Consider the following 12,924-nt stretch of genomic DNA (forward strand, 5'->3'; position numbering starts at 1 on the left):
ATCCTGACTAATAACTGAGGCACTCATTTAGTCCTACTTTTAAAGTAGTGATAATTTATAGTATGTCTTTGGAATTATCTCTTAGAAAAAAAAAGTCATTTTTATGATGCCTTTTCTTTCAAAACAGTCATTCCAATGTTTCTTAAACAGTACTTCCTCCAAAAGAAGGTGAAAATACATATTAGCTCTATTTACTTAAGACTTCTATACTTATCGAAGCAAAGGAAACTTAGTCACCAGCTTCTGCACAAGGAACCCATGTTTAAACTGGCATCCTGTAGGAAAGCAATGCCTTCATTGATACAGCCTCTTTTTGGACCACTTGTTCACAGTTTAGGTTGTTATGCTGCTCGTTTGCATAAAAAGACCTCAGGGACTCAGACTCAGAAGCAGCCCAAATCTGACTGTTTTCTCCTGCAAAGTTAAAAATTGTTCTATGCTAGTTCAGTTATAGGAAATCTTTTGGAGATGAGTAAATCTGCATCTCAACTGGTCTATTTCTGTTCAATTCCACAGCACTGGAACCCATTCCTTACTCCTCCATTTTCTGCAACTTTCCAAGGAAGTAGAAATGCATACACTTGTCACAACATATTGCTGCCACAAAGCCAACCATTTAAAAGATACAAGATACAACTACTATCAAGTTTTTGGTGAAAATACTGTAACAGTATCTTCGATAACAGGCTGCACACTCTCCTCAACTTGTGCACTGTTTCCCTGTGTCTCTCCTACTCAAACAGGGGATGTTGCTGCCTGTGTGACCCTTCTGATCCAGCTGTATAGCTGCTGGGTCAAATTCAGCTTCCCTTTGCCAGCACAACGCTGATGCCAAGTGCAGCAATGGTTTGTAGAGGCTCAACAGATCTCTGAAGATAACTGGATGTGGGTAGCACATGTACGCCAGGGCAGGAAGTCCTAAAACTTGAAAAGGTGAGGGTATGGAACAGCAGAAAAACACTCACCAGGATCACCTCAGACTGACTCCAATCCAACACAAATTTGACCAAGAAAGTATCTATCCCTCTTCAGCAAGATTGCCTATTGGAAAATGACAACCAGCAAAGAACAAGAGGGCCTGCTGATTAGGAGCTGTTCCCTAAAATCTACTCCTTAAAAAAAAAAAATGTCTACTCCCCTTACCAAAAAGTTTTAGTTGGTTGCAAAACATTAATTTATCATTGATACTACTGTTAAGAAAGAATTAAACAGCAATATCCATAATTACTAGATGCTGAAGCTGATACACTGGTTGTTCCACCCACTGAGTATTGTAAGTTTTAGGTTAGATATCTGACAAAGATCAGAATGAAGTTTAAGGCAGTCAACATTACATACAAGCTCTCAATGATTTAAACAAACAAACAAATGACACTACAGAAAGACATCACCAACATCTAACACTAAGCCAGTTAAAGCCCTTACTCTCTTAACTACGCAGAAAATAAACTCCAAACTCTGAGTCAGAACACAAGGAATAACTTCTATGACTGATTGCCGAGCAACGGGTCAGAAGTAAGAATTTCATTTTGCTTCTGCGAACACGACTCTGAGAAGCGGTCCAAATGCGGAGAGCCTGCCACGTGAGATCTGTAACAACGATGTGTTAGACATCCAGCAGCAGTAGTAGAGTTAAACCGTGTGGTCAGTGAAGAAGCCAAGAAGAATCCACAAACTGCAACCCATGTCACACACAATGGATTCAGAACAGAAACACAACACAGTACAGAGAAGTATTTCGACATACCTTGAGCGCTGAAGACTTCGAGGAGAGGCAGGTTCATGACCTGCCTGCTTGTCAGCTATTACCGGCTGCTGAGGTGCTGACTGTGAAGCTGGTCCTTGTTTAACTCCTGGAGTAGCAACCTGAAAAGTTTAAAACCTTCATTAGGTTTCCTGCACAGTAACTATCAGGAAAACAGGGAAGGAAGTTGATGTTGATGGAAGTTTCTTATTCTTCAAGAGGCTCTGTTTGCTTACTGTGCATTTCAGAGCTACAACAAGATGAAAAGAAGAACTGTAACTGATGAACATATATGCTCAAGTTACAGTATCTGGAGGTCAAGATTCTTTCTCCTCCCATGTGTGTAACCCCTATCCTTTTTAAAGAAGGTGCAAGAGAGGAAGTGGCTGCAAAATTACTCATCTGCCTTCTCACCTGAAAAATCAAGCTAATAATTTTTCTCCTTCCCTATTACTTAAGAACTGATTCTATAGATCCATATAGACAAAAATTTAAGTCAGGGCACCTGTCTGGCATTTGCTGACACCAAGATGGTGTAGATTACCAGCTAGTGGTTATCAGAACCTCCAGATATCCTCTCTATTTCAGAAACAGACATCAGTGAAACAAACCAGTCATTCTTAAAATAACTCAGGATGCAAATTCATTTATTTAAATACAAACAAAATAGTAATGCAATCTCAAACCTACGTTCAAAAGAAAAATCTACCTTTTAAGATTATCACAAAAAGCCAAAATAGTCTGAATAGCAGTGTTGGTAAAGAAAAAAATTAACATTACTGTAAGAATACACAGTGATTATCTCAGTTGAAATCAACAGAACTATACAGCTAAGGAAGATGGAATACCAGTAATTCATAAATTGATTCCTGAAAAGGCTAAATATCTTTATGAAATGTACAACACGAAAAACTTTGCCATCTATGCCTATGTTTTGCTTACCCCGTGAACAGATGTAACAATTGAAATTGTTTTATCACAAGGAATAATTTCAAAAGGAAGTCTGGTTGCAGATATCACCATCACCCTGCAGATCTAAAGATACTAACTAGCTCCTTAGCTAGTAAAAAAAAAAAAAAACAAAAAACCACACAATTTTAAAATGATTGTAAAAACCAAAAAACCAAAACAAACAGGATTCACTGGGGAAAAAAAAAAACGCTATTAAAGAAGCTACAAATCCTCTTAGCTATTCCACCTTTTCCCATGCGTTTCTCCAGGCACACACACCAACTTCAGTTTAAAAGCAGTACGGTGTTTGTGCAGCCCTAAGGAACAAGCCTGACTTACAACCCATGTAACGTTGTTTCCAGAGCCAGCCAACATAGCTGCCACATGGCACTGGGCCCTGCCTGCACGGTACCACTTCAGTTCTACCTACACCTACTGCACAGAAGCACCTACACCAACCAGCCTGTGCTCTGGAACAGCCTCCTGGCATAGCACCACATCTGGACTAACTTACACTGAGTTCTAAGAGCAGGATAAGCTGGCCTGACTGAAAAATCCCAACTACTAAAACAGGCTCCCCTTGGAGCTATAACCAAAGTTCGCATCTTGATATTGATTGCCAGAATGTAATTATGTGACTACGACAAACATCAAGAAAGCTCTTACTGAACTGGAAAATTATCTGCTGCTGAACCTGAATTTGCTACTTCTGGGACTAACAGTTCACATTAATATTTCAACAGCTTTGTTGCTAGCACCAAACCTCAAAAAGGCTCATGTTGTCAAGCGTGTTACGATTCTTAGAAGGTCTGTTAAGTTACTTAAGGTGCCTTGAAAAAATACAGTTTTACTGCTTATATCCCAGAGTAGTAGGACTTAGAACTTTTTCACAGCGGGACGGGATAAAAACTTCTCATGTATGCAATACGTACAACATACAAAACAGCAGAGTTGCAATCTTCGAAAGAAAGCTGGATTAAAATAGAGCAATTTCAACTTATGTGCCTCAGCATGCTCATCAAAACATAGACATCAGCTGCAGAAGAGCTTATATATGAACACACACACACGTACACAGCAATAAAACATACAATACTCTACTTAAGAAAAGGTGAAAACCTTGATGCCAAGTCAGTGACTATAGGTAATCACAAAAGCTAGCCTGGAGTAAGAGATCGTCATCGTAAACGAAGCATAAAATAACCAACCCTCCCCCCACTCCATCCTGGAGTAGGATTCAGACCAACTCTTCTCAAACCTGCATTTAGCCTCAAAGTTTGCTTGAGGATACTTGAGGGAAGGCTTGTGTGCCCAAAAACAACTTCAATTATACTGTTGGTCTACCAAGACACACTGGCCCTACTTAGAGCACTTGGCTTGCCTTCCTTTTCTCTGAAGAAATGCTTTACCACTATGACACCTACTACACAGGCATAATGTTGGAGATTATGGCGGGCACTGGGTACACATTTGTTAGCAAAGTTGTAGGAAAACAACTGTGCAGTGACAATAAATACTAAAAAAGCTGTTTGTAAGACAAGGATAAACGTCTTGCAAATCAGAAGATACAGAAGATTGCAAAGGATTAAGATTCTGAAATCTTTACAGTGTAGCTGATGACCAAAACTTTTATAAAGTAGATTCATATTTCAGGAGTGCAGAGATCAGAAGAGACCAACTTCAGACTACTGAAAGTAAATAACTTCAAAACAAACAAAAAAGCCAGGAAAAAACAACAAACCAACAGAAAACAACAAAAAAATCCACACAATTATTTTTCTTATCCTAGGATGTGAAAACACCACACACATTCCCTTCTTAGCTACAAGTCTGCTACATGATGATTTCAGTACTCATTGGCTAGACATCAGATGTGACCACATTGACTCACTATGCTCTCTAAGGACAGAAACAAAGACAAGCAGAAGGATTTGTACACATTAGGCTTTCACAAATCACTGCCAATTACCAAAAACCACCTGTGGGAATAATTGGTTTTCTTTATACCCATTAAACAACTCAAGTATAAGAAAATTAGGTGTTTATATTCAAATAAGGAATGCAATCTGTCCTCCTGAAGATAAAAATATTTCTTTAAGGCCTTCAAACTGTAAGAGGTTCTCTTCATAGCAGACTTTTGAGAGAAAGGTATCTCAGCTACACGCAAGGGTGAAAATAGGCAGAAAACAAATATTAGGGGGAAGAAAAAAAGTCACACAAAATTGTTCCATTCTAAAATCTACAGTCGTACTTCTCACACTGATAAAATGTTACACAAGGTGTCCAACTGCTTCTTAACCTTCCTACAGTATTCAAAGCAAAACACGTTCTTTCCTCTGAGCAGTGATCAACAAGAGGGAATCACAAAAAGAAAAATAAAACAAACAAAAAAACCCAACGTTCTTTTCTTTCACGTGCCATCTGCCACTTATCCAAATAAGAAAATATGAAAGAACAAAGGTAAAGGGGGTAGGGAGGAAAAGGAAAATGATGCTACTGACCTTGTAAACAGCTAGAACCAAATCTGAGACTGCGCCAAGGAAAATCAACTCGCTAAGAATTTTTCTCTCGATCCAATGATCATTTATTGGCTAAAGTACAAAGCTGTTCCCTTTGTAGAAAGTTTTTATTTTCTTTTAAGTATGGTGCAATGCTGACCTCTTACTAATATTTCCAGACACCACTACTGCATATGATAGCATCTTAAGTGAATGAAAGATATTCTTCAAGAATAAACGAAAAAGTGTATTACAAGATACTAGCATGGTACTGACAAACTGACTACAGCTGCTCCCAGTTGTTTCTACTCCTACTGAGAAAGACAACAGGCATGTTATCATCCTACACGTAGTAGTCAGTACCTGAAATACACAGCATTAATACTTACTATTACCTCGAGAGGTTTCCTACTGCAGTATGCCATAAATCAACAGGAGCTTACCTTCTGCTGTGATGATACCGGTGGTGTAGTCATCAAAGGCTTAAGTGGAACGGTGTTAGTCTGAGGCGTGCTTATTCTGGGAGACACATATGATCTTGGTGATGAGGCATCAGATGTTAAAGACATTGGAGACTGATTAGATGGCTGAGCTGCGAAGAACAACATTGTTTTTTGTAAAACCATATCTCAATGTGAAATACATTTTCTTCCAGTATTTCACAGTATTGTGTACTAGATATTACACAAACAGATTCCATTCAGAACAGAGGGGGAATAAACAACTGGAACAATCAAATATTCAACAACTTCAACTAAGGATCTGTATTTTCCCCAAACCATTCATTTCTAAAACCTGGCAGAAGTGGAAAGCAAGGAAGAGGCCTTTGTACAATGCCTTTTTACACTTGAAGAGATTAAATTAGTTTCACTTGTGATTTCTATTTCAGAGTGCTCAACTGAATTTAACAGAGAATGCACGAACACTATACTTAGAAATCCATTCATTCACTCTAAGCATCTAATCACCAAAACAAATGAACAGAACAACCAAAATCTCATGTTTTACTTGTTAAAAGTTAGTATGTGTATAATACTGCTTATCTACTCAATATAAATGCTGAATGTATTGTTTTGGTTTCAGTTTCTAGTATTAGGTCACAAACCAGAATGTACTAAGGATATCTGAAGTAATACCATGCCTAGAAGCTGAAAATTACTTATAAAAGTCTACAAATAACATGAGATAGAATTAACTTACTTTCAAGAATTCAAGCCTGCCTCAATAGTCACAGTTGCACAGTGTTACAAGGATGGGTGTTCAAACACTGAAGAGTTATGTTTAATATAATTAAAAACATTAAGTCTTATAAAGGTTCAGAATAAACTTCTACGTTTCACACTGCTTGTATTTAAGTTAGTTAACATACAGAGAAAACCCCAGAAGGCAAGACAGCAGTACATGTATCTAGTTACTTGCCAGCTGCAGGTTCCCTGAGTAAAGGTTTCACATTGTACCTTCAGAAAAAGAAGTCATTCAACACACTCTGCATCATGCGGCCAAAGATATGACTCAAAACAGCTTCTACAAGTTTCAGCTGTATCAGCCTTTATAAAATACAACTTCACTACTTTACATGAGTAAAAAAGATAACTTTTAATACCTTGCGTAGACAGTTGTGCTGCTTGAGAAATTAGCGAAGTGATATTGAAAGCAGATGGTCCAGCAGTAAGAATTTTATGGAGTATAGACTGCAGGGAGGCTTGTGTCACAGCTGCTGTTAGAACTAAAAGCAAACATTACGTTTTACTGACAATTCTAGAACATAAGTTTAAGCTGTTAAATGCATGCAGCCAGTCTGAAACTGCTTTTCTGTTATCTTTTTCCCCACATCCATGACAAATCAGAAAGCCATGTGATCAATGACATAAATTCATCTCGTGAATGCTTGGCATGTTTAATCAAGCCCTTAATTTAGTAGTTTAGGACATTCATTGGAAAAAAAAAATCTTTTAAAAACTAAGTTCAATCTTATGGATCAACTATAATTCTTATACATAAAGATAACATTTATTCAATTTATTATTACAGTAAAGAAGAATAAGCTTTTTCAAAATGACTGTAATTTAAAAATGATAATAATAATAATGATGATGATGAAGAAATAAACCAGCATCACTTCAGCTCACTAAAAGGTTTCAGGAAAGTAGAGGGAAACACAGCTGCTGCTCAGGTATGCTCAAAGAAAAGCCTGGGAATTCAAGTTAGTGACTTTCCAATAGAATACAGCAGGACACATAACAGGACCTGTAATTTTTCAACCCAACCAACCACGATTCTCCTACTTTTTCAGTCTAACCTGGTGCAAATAAGCATTTATAAGAGCTCCTCCCAGCTCAGAACAGGAGACAATAACCTACTGGACTACTGATGAAACCACATTTGTTGATTAAAAGGAAACCAATTGAGATTTTTTTCCACAGAAACAACTGTTATGGGAAAATTCCTAAGTTTAAAGTAAACTCTGATCATTTTCACGGTTTACACTTTTAGAAGATTAAAGATTTCTGGGCACTACATGCAAATGTTTTGCCTCCTATTTAAATTGATGATCAGCGCAGAACAAATTGAAACAAAAAACCCAGCGCACAACACTTCCTCTTTCATTAAGTTGCCATGTGCAGAAATCCCAGTAGAAAAATCAACGATCAAAATGCACCACCTCCACCTGTTCTTGCAATAAAGGCACTACATCTAGCTGTAAAAATTCTTCTAACAAACCAAGCCTATCCAGCAAAATTGGATTAAATGCACTAAATTTAGCTTGCTAGCAAAATTAGTGATACACCATCTTACTCAGTGAGGCCAACATATTCTGTTAAATAAAAAAAAAAAAGATAGACAACTTCCAAAGTGCTAGAAGTTTGGGTATTTGCAAACACTAATAGGATGGCAGCTCAAACTACAGAAAACAAAGAACACTGCATAAAATAAACATGTAAAAAACTAACTAAACTTTGAGCAAGAGAATACTTGCACAGTTGATGCATCCCTGGCATCAATGAAAAACTCTCAGGTACATCAGAATTCACAAGCATATTAATCTTAAACATCATCTGGCTAATTTTAAAAGGCTGAACAGAAAAACAAGGTAACTAGCAACCCTCACTTCAGGTAGGGATTTACTTACTTTTCATTTAAGGTAATAGTGGAATTTACTACAATTTAACCACCCACAGTATACTAATGTGCATAAGTAAAGGATTACATGAACTTTAAGGAATCCTTACCTTCATTGATTTTGGATATATCTACGCTAGAATTATTAAGCTGCAATGTGGCTTGCAAAGCAGGCAGCAACTGTCGAAGGAGATTTGGGTCCTGAAGTAATGGAGGAATTGGTGACTGTGGGACAGGTGAGACAGGAACTGTAGGAGCTGATGAAGCAGGTGCAGAAGCTGGATTCAGTCCAGAAGCAGAAGATGTAGAAGGAGTTGTGCAAGAATGGGATACAGTCTTGTCCACGGATGTAGACTCTAAATAGAAGGCAAAGAGTAATTTTCATTTGCCTCAGTACAGCCTCATAACTCCTCACTAGCAAAATATTCACATTAAATTCAGAAGATTGAACTATTAAATATGATTATAAGATGAAAAGATACATACAAATATTCATGTAACAAAAACTGAAGATATTTGATAAATGGTGTCATTTGGGTTACTGAACTTAATATGTATTAGCCACACACTCAAAAATACTTTAACTTCCAAGAATTGGATGGAAAGCTGTCGACATGACAAAGGCTTCCCACCCACCTCCAATGTACTCTGAATTATTAAGACAAACTCAAGCCAAAAATTCTTCATTAATGTTCTCTTTAGCAGTACATATCCTCTTGTGAAATGTTTTTTATCATGCACTCCGAACTTTCTTTGGAAGACATGCAGTGACAAAAGGCATTAAGAAGTCCATGGACTTACAAACAGATGGGTTAATATGTCAAAATCTGAGGGAGGGAATAAGATGTACTTCATTTACTCAGGAATTAGATTTCAAAAGCTACAAAAAAAAGACCAAGTCTGTCATGTACAATCCAGTTACAAAAAAAAAAAATGCTCTAGATTATAGTTGGGGTGATAATTTGCACTAGAAATTTAAAACAAGAGCTGTTAGCATCCCCACCACACAGGGGAAAAACATCTGAATGTGTACTTGCTCATAATTAATTTCAAGCTCATCATCAGCTTGTTCTCAAACATCAAGATCTATTTCCTTTACTTTCTTATTCTCTTTTTAGCAAGTAATTGCTTACATACGTGCTTAGTGCTTACGTTATTAGTTATATCATACAAGTTTAAATTTAACTTCATACAAGTTAAGTTAAATTGGACTTAATTAGAAGAAAAATGCCATGATATAATCTGAGTCAATCAACAACTTTTAAATTTGACTTACAGTCAATATGAAAGTCTCTCCTGCATTCCAGTACCATAAGAAATTCTTTCTCTGAAAGTATTTCCACTGACTATGGGCATACAGTCACTTCCAATACTCTTCCTTTTAGAAGCCTGGATCATCACACTTCAATTCCTGCTTCCCTTTCTCTCACGTCCTCCTTTCAACTCCACCTGAGGCCCTACAGTACCAAACAACCCGGACAACGAGTGGAAAGACGGGTACAGATCCAAGCTCTCATTGACAGTGCTTGCCCACAATACTGAAGGCCTGGATTGGAAACGCACCTCAGATTGGGGAGAGAACATCAACACAGATTCACAGATAAACACTTCAGGTAAAAAAATCCAAACGAAAGCTAAAGTAACTGGGAGGGAAAACTGCACTCTAAGCACTTCTGTTTTTTTATTTGTTTGTTTTGTTTTTCCTTTGGAGAGATATTAAAGGCAGGAAGAGGTTGACTTCTAGTAGAGAAGAAAAATCAAAAGGTCTTGTTTCATTCTACCGCTTGAGAACAGTCTCACACAATTCCTAGAAGCTGTAATTTTCTGACAGCCTGAATTACAAGTTCTGTATTTGATTCTACATTGGAGAAGAACCCTAAAAAAAATTTAAGAGTGACTGAAGTGAGTACCAATATGTAAATCCAATGGGATTATACTTCTCAGTTAAAATGGAAAAAAAAAAAAAAAAAAAAAAGACTTCTGCAGTTTCTCTAGAAACTTCATAGCAGGCCTCCAACACTGGAAATAGCTTTGTTGCTCATTTGCTGAGAAATGCTGAAGAACTCCAATGTGACTGCTTGTAAGGATGTGAAAGTCAGGGCACACAGACACAGCCTGATCTTTCAGGCAAGCTTCTAAAAAGACATAGCCTTGTCTCGTTACAAACACCTTTGGACAAAAGGTTAATCTGATTGTATTTGTAAAGGCACCTGGTCATTTGGACAGGAGCTTTCATAAGAAGAACTTAAAACTTGAAATAACATGAAGGGACAAGAAGCATTACAAAGACTGAAGAGGAAAAAAGAAGTGGTTACAAAACCTTTATACATTTTTCAGTAAGGTGACCAGAACAACCAACTACATACCAGCCCTCCCCATGAATGCACTGAGTCATTAGCCTGCTGCAGTAATACTGCATACAAAATCTTACAATGCAAAGGTGTTCCAAGTTAGTTTAGCAAAACTGCAGTAATTCAAGATACATCAGTAAGCAAGAATCTTATCACACCATAAAGTTTGGACAGATACAGATTCTGTTATATGCATGTACTGGCAGACAAAAGCAAGGGAACGTGGCAGAATGGGGCAGGTAAGTGCTACTAAGTCTTTCACCCCATGACTCTGAGAACCTTTGGGGGAGGGAAGGAGGGAGGAGAGGGTGGCTGTGACGACCCTGATTGAAAAAGAAACAAAAACACCCCCAAAAGAACAGAAAATAAACCAACTGAAATCCAACCAAACACCTAAGCAACTACCAGAACTAATAGCTAGATGTACTTAATGTAAAGAATATTTCTTCACAGCTAGATTGAGTTCTTTTCTTGGCACTGGATCAGACCAATCATGTTTCTGTACAACCACTGGTTAAAAGAAGAAATTAACTGCTTTAAGCAAGGGAAATGCTCACTAATATAGTATTAATTCACACAAGCAGATCCAGAGCTTCAAACCATACCACCACAGCAAGCATTTCCAAGTATTTTTCAGCCACGCTGCAGTGTTGTACACACACACAAAACTGAATCAAAGGCAAAGATGAATGAGCAATGCAGTGGAGGCAAACCTTCAATGAGTCCTGACTCATTTCTCGTCCAAAAGGACTTAGAATCTGTCATACAAAGCCACAGAATGCCAAAGAGCCTTCAGAAGTACTTGAATTTGGAGAGCTTCTCTGCTACAAGAATACTAACCAAACTGACACAATCAAAATGATTCCTTTTTGAACAATGTGGAAACACTGTCCTGCAACTGTACTATTGTGAAAGTTTTATGTATGTGTTAAAATACATCTATGAAAAGAGTTTTTTGTACAATCATATGAACTAAACACCTTGAGAAAACGACGCGGAAAAAGAAGTTCGTGGCCAACATTAACACTGTCAGCTTTTGAGACCATTAATGTTACAGAAACAGCAGTAGAGATGTAACAGAGGAGAACATCTCTGTGCTCATAACCATCTAAATGTGCACAGTACAAAGGGTACGAAGTTTTTATTGCCATACCAGAATTGAGAAAGGTATGCTTGTGGAAGCATTTGCTCTTTTCAAGCAGTCTGAAAAGCCATTTTCTTCTCTACAATGGGAAAATCTTTCATGAAAAAACCTTACATGCTAAAAAATCTGAAATACAGGCCGCTTCTGTAAAAGTAGATTTTTAATTACCTTAATTTGGAATTATTTTATATTTGGAATTACACAGACCTGTCACTCTCATTTCAGATCTCAACCACCACAAAATGCATCTGAAGAGAACACAATACTGAGAACATTTAGATTTCTTTACAAACGTCAGTCTTTACAGCTCTGATATACTGGTCTGTACCTGAGTCAATACGGTACCTTGCTCATAAACAAGCTACATGCAGTATCACTGCAAAATAAGGATTCTAGTTATTACCTAGAATGGCAGTCATTCCTAAATCTGCTTTTAGCTATTAATACATCAAACACAGATTAACTCTGAACCTAAGCATTTTTTTACAAGCAGAAAATTCACATCTTGAGTCTGTTAGAAATATTCTTAAAGAAAAGATCAACTATGTTGCAAGGCCTGTAAAAGTATTAGATGATGATGAGCTAAAACCACTTGGCATTGGACAGAATAACTCTGCGGTCCCTTCATTGTCAACAGCAGCTTGTAAACAAATACACAAATGACCCTAATGACACATACAATTTCAGCTACTATCATGAAGTCCCAAATGAAACTATTCAATAAATAAAAAAACAAAAAAATAGTTAAAACCGAGAGCATAACGTCCGCTGTAATCTTTTCACTTATGGAAAATTTCATGACTTGAGCTCTTCCTTTAAGATCACTGTTCCAAAGCAAAAAACACCACCAGGGAGGGAAAAACCTTTTGACTTCAGGAGCTTTTAAAGAAAACTTCTAAAAGAAAAATCCAGCAATTCACTTTGTCTCAACAATATGAAACATACAGCACGCTTTCTGAAAAAAATAGCAAACAAAACCAACAAACAATGATTGGATAAAGTCTACGTATACTTTGACACCAAAACAAGTTTCTGAACCACGAGGCCAAGAGCTCAAGCTGCCCAAAAAACAAACGGGAAAACAAACTAGATGGCAAAGAAAAACCATTAAGCTTG

At 37.3% G+C, this 12,924-nt stretch overlaps 1 protein-coding gene across 5 annotated transcripts in view; it reads right to left on the minus strand.

Moving 5' to 3' along the window:
- WAC (WW domain containing adaptor with coiled-coil) overlaps window positions 1-12,924 on the minus strand; it is a 53,336-nt gene that overhangs the window by 8,846 nt on the left and 31,566 nt on the right. For all 5 annotated transcript variants that reach the window (XM_052692537.1, XM_052692536.1, XM_052692538.1 and 2 more), the window contains exons 8-11: window positions 8,424-8,669; window positions 6,797-6,919; window positions 5,637-5,785; window positions 1,748-1,866 (exon numbers count right to left, since the gene is read on the minus strand). In XM_052692537.1, coding sequence (XP_052548497.1) covers window positions 1,748-1,866; window positions 5,637-5,785; window positions 6,797-6,919; window positions 8,424-8,669 — 637 coding nt within the window. The remainder of the gene's footprint in view (window positions 1-1,747; window positions 1,867-5,636; window positions 5,786-6,796; window positions 6,920-8,423; window positions 8,670-12,924) is intronic.

The sequence above is a fragment of the Tympanuchus pallidicinctus genome, unplaced genomic scaffold (assembly GCF_026119805.1).
Source record: "Tympanuchus pallidicinctus isolate F22 unplaced genomic scaffold, pur_lepc_1.0 scaffold3, whole genome shotgun sequence".
Classification (NCBI taxonomy): domain Eukaryota; kingdom Metazoa; phylum Chordata; class Aves; order Galliformes; family Phasianidae; genus Tympanuchus; species Tympanuchus pallidicinctus.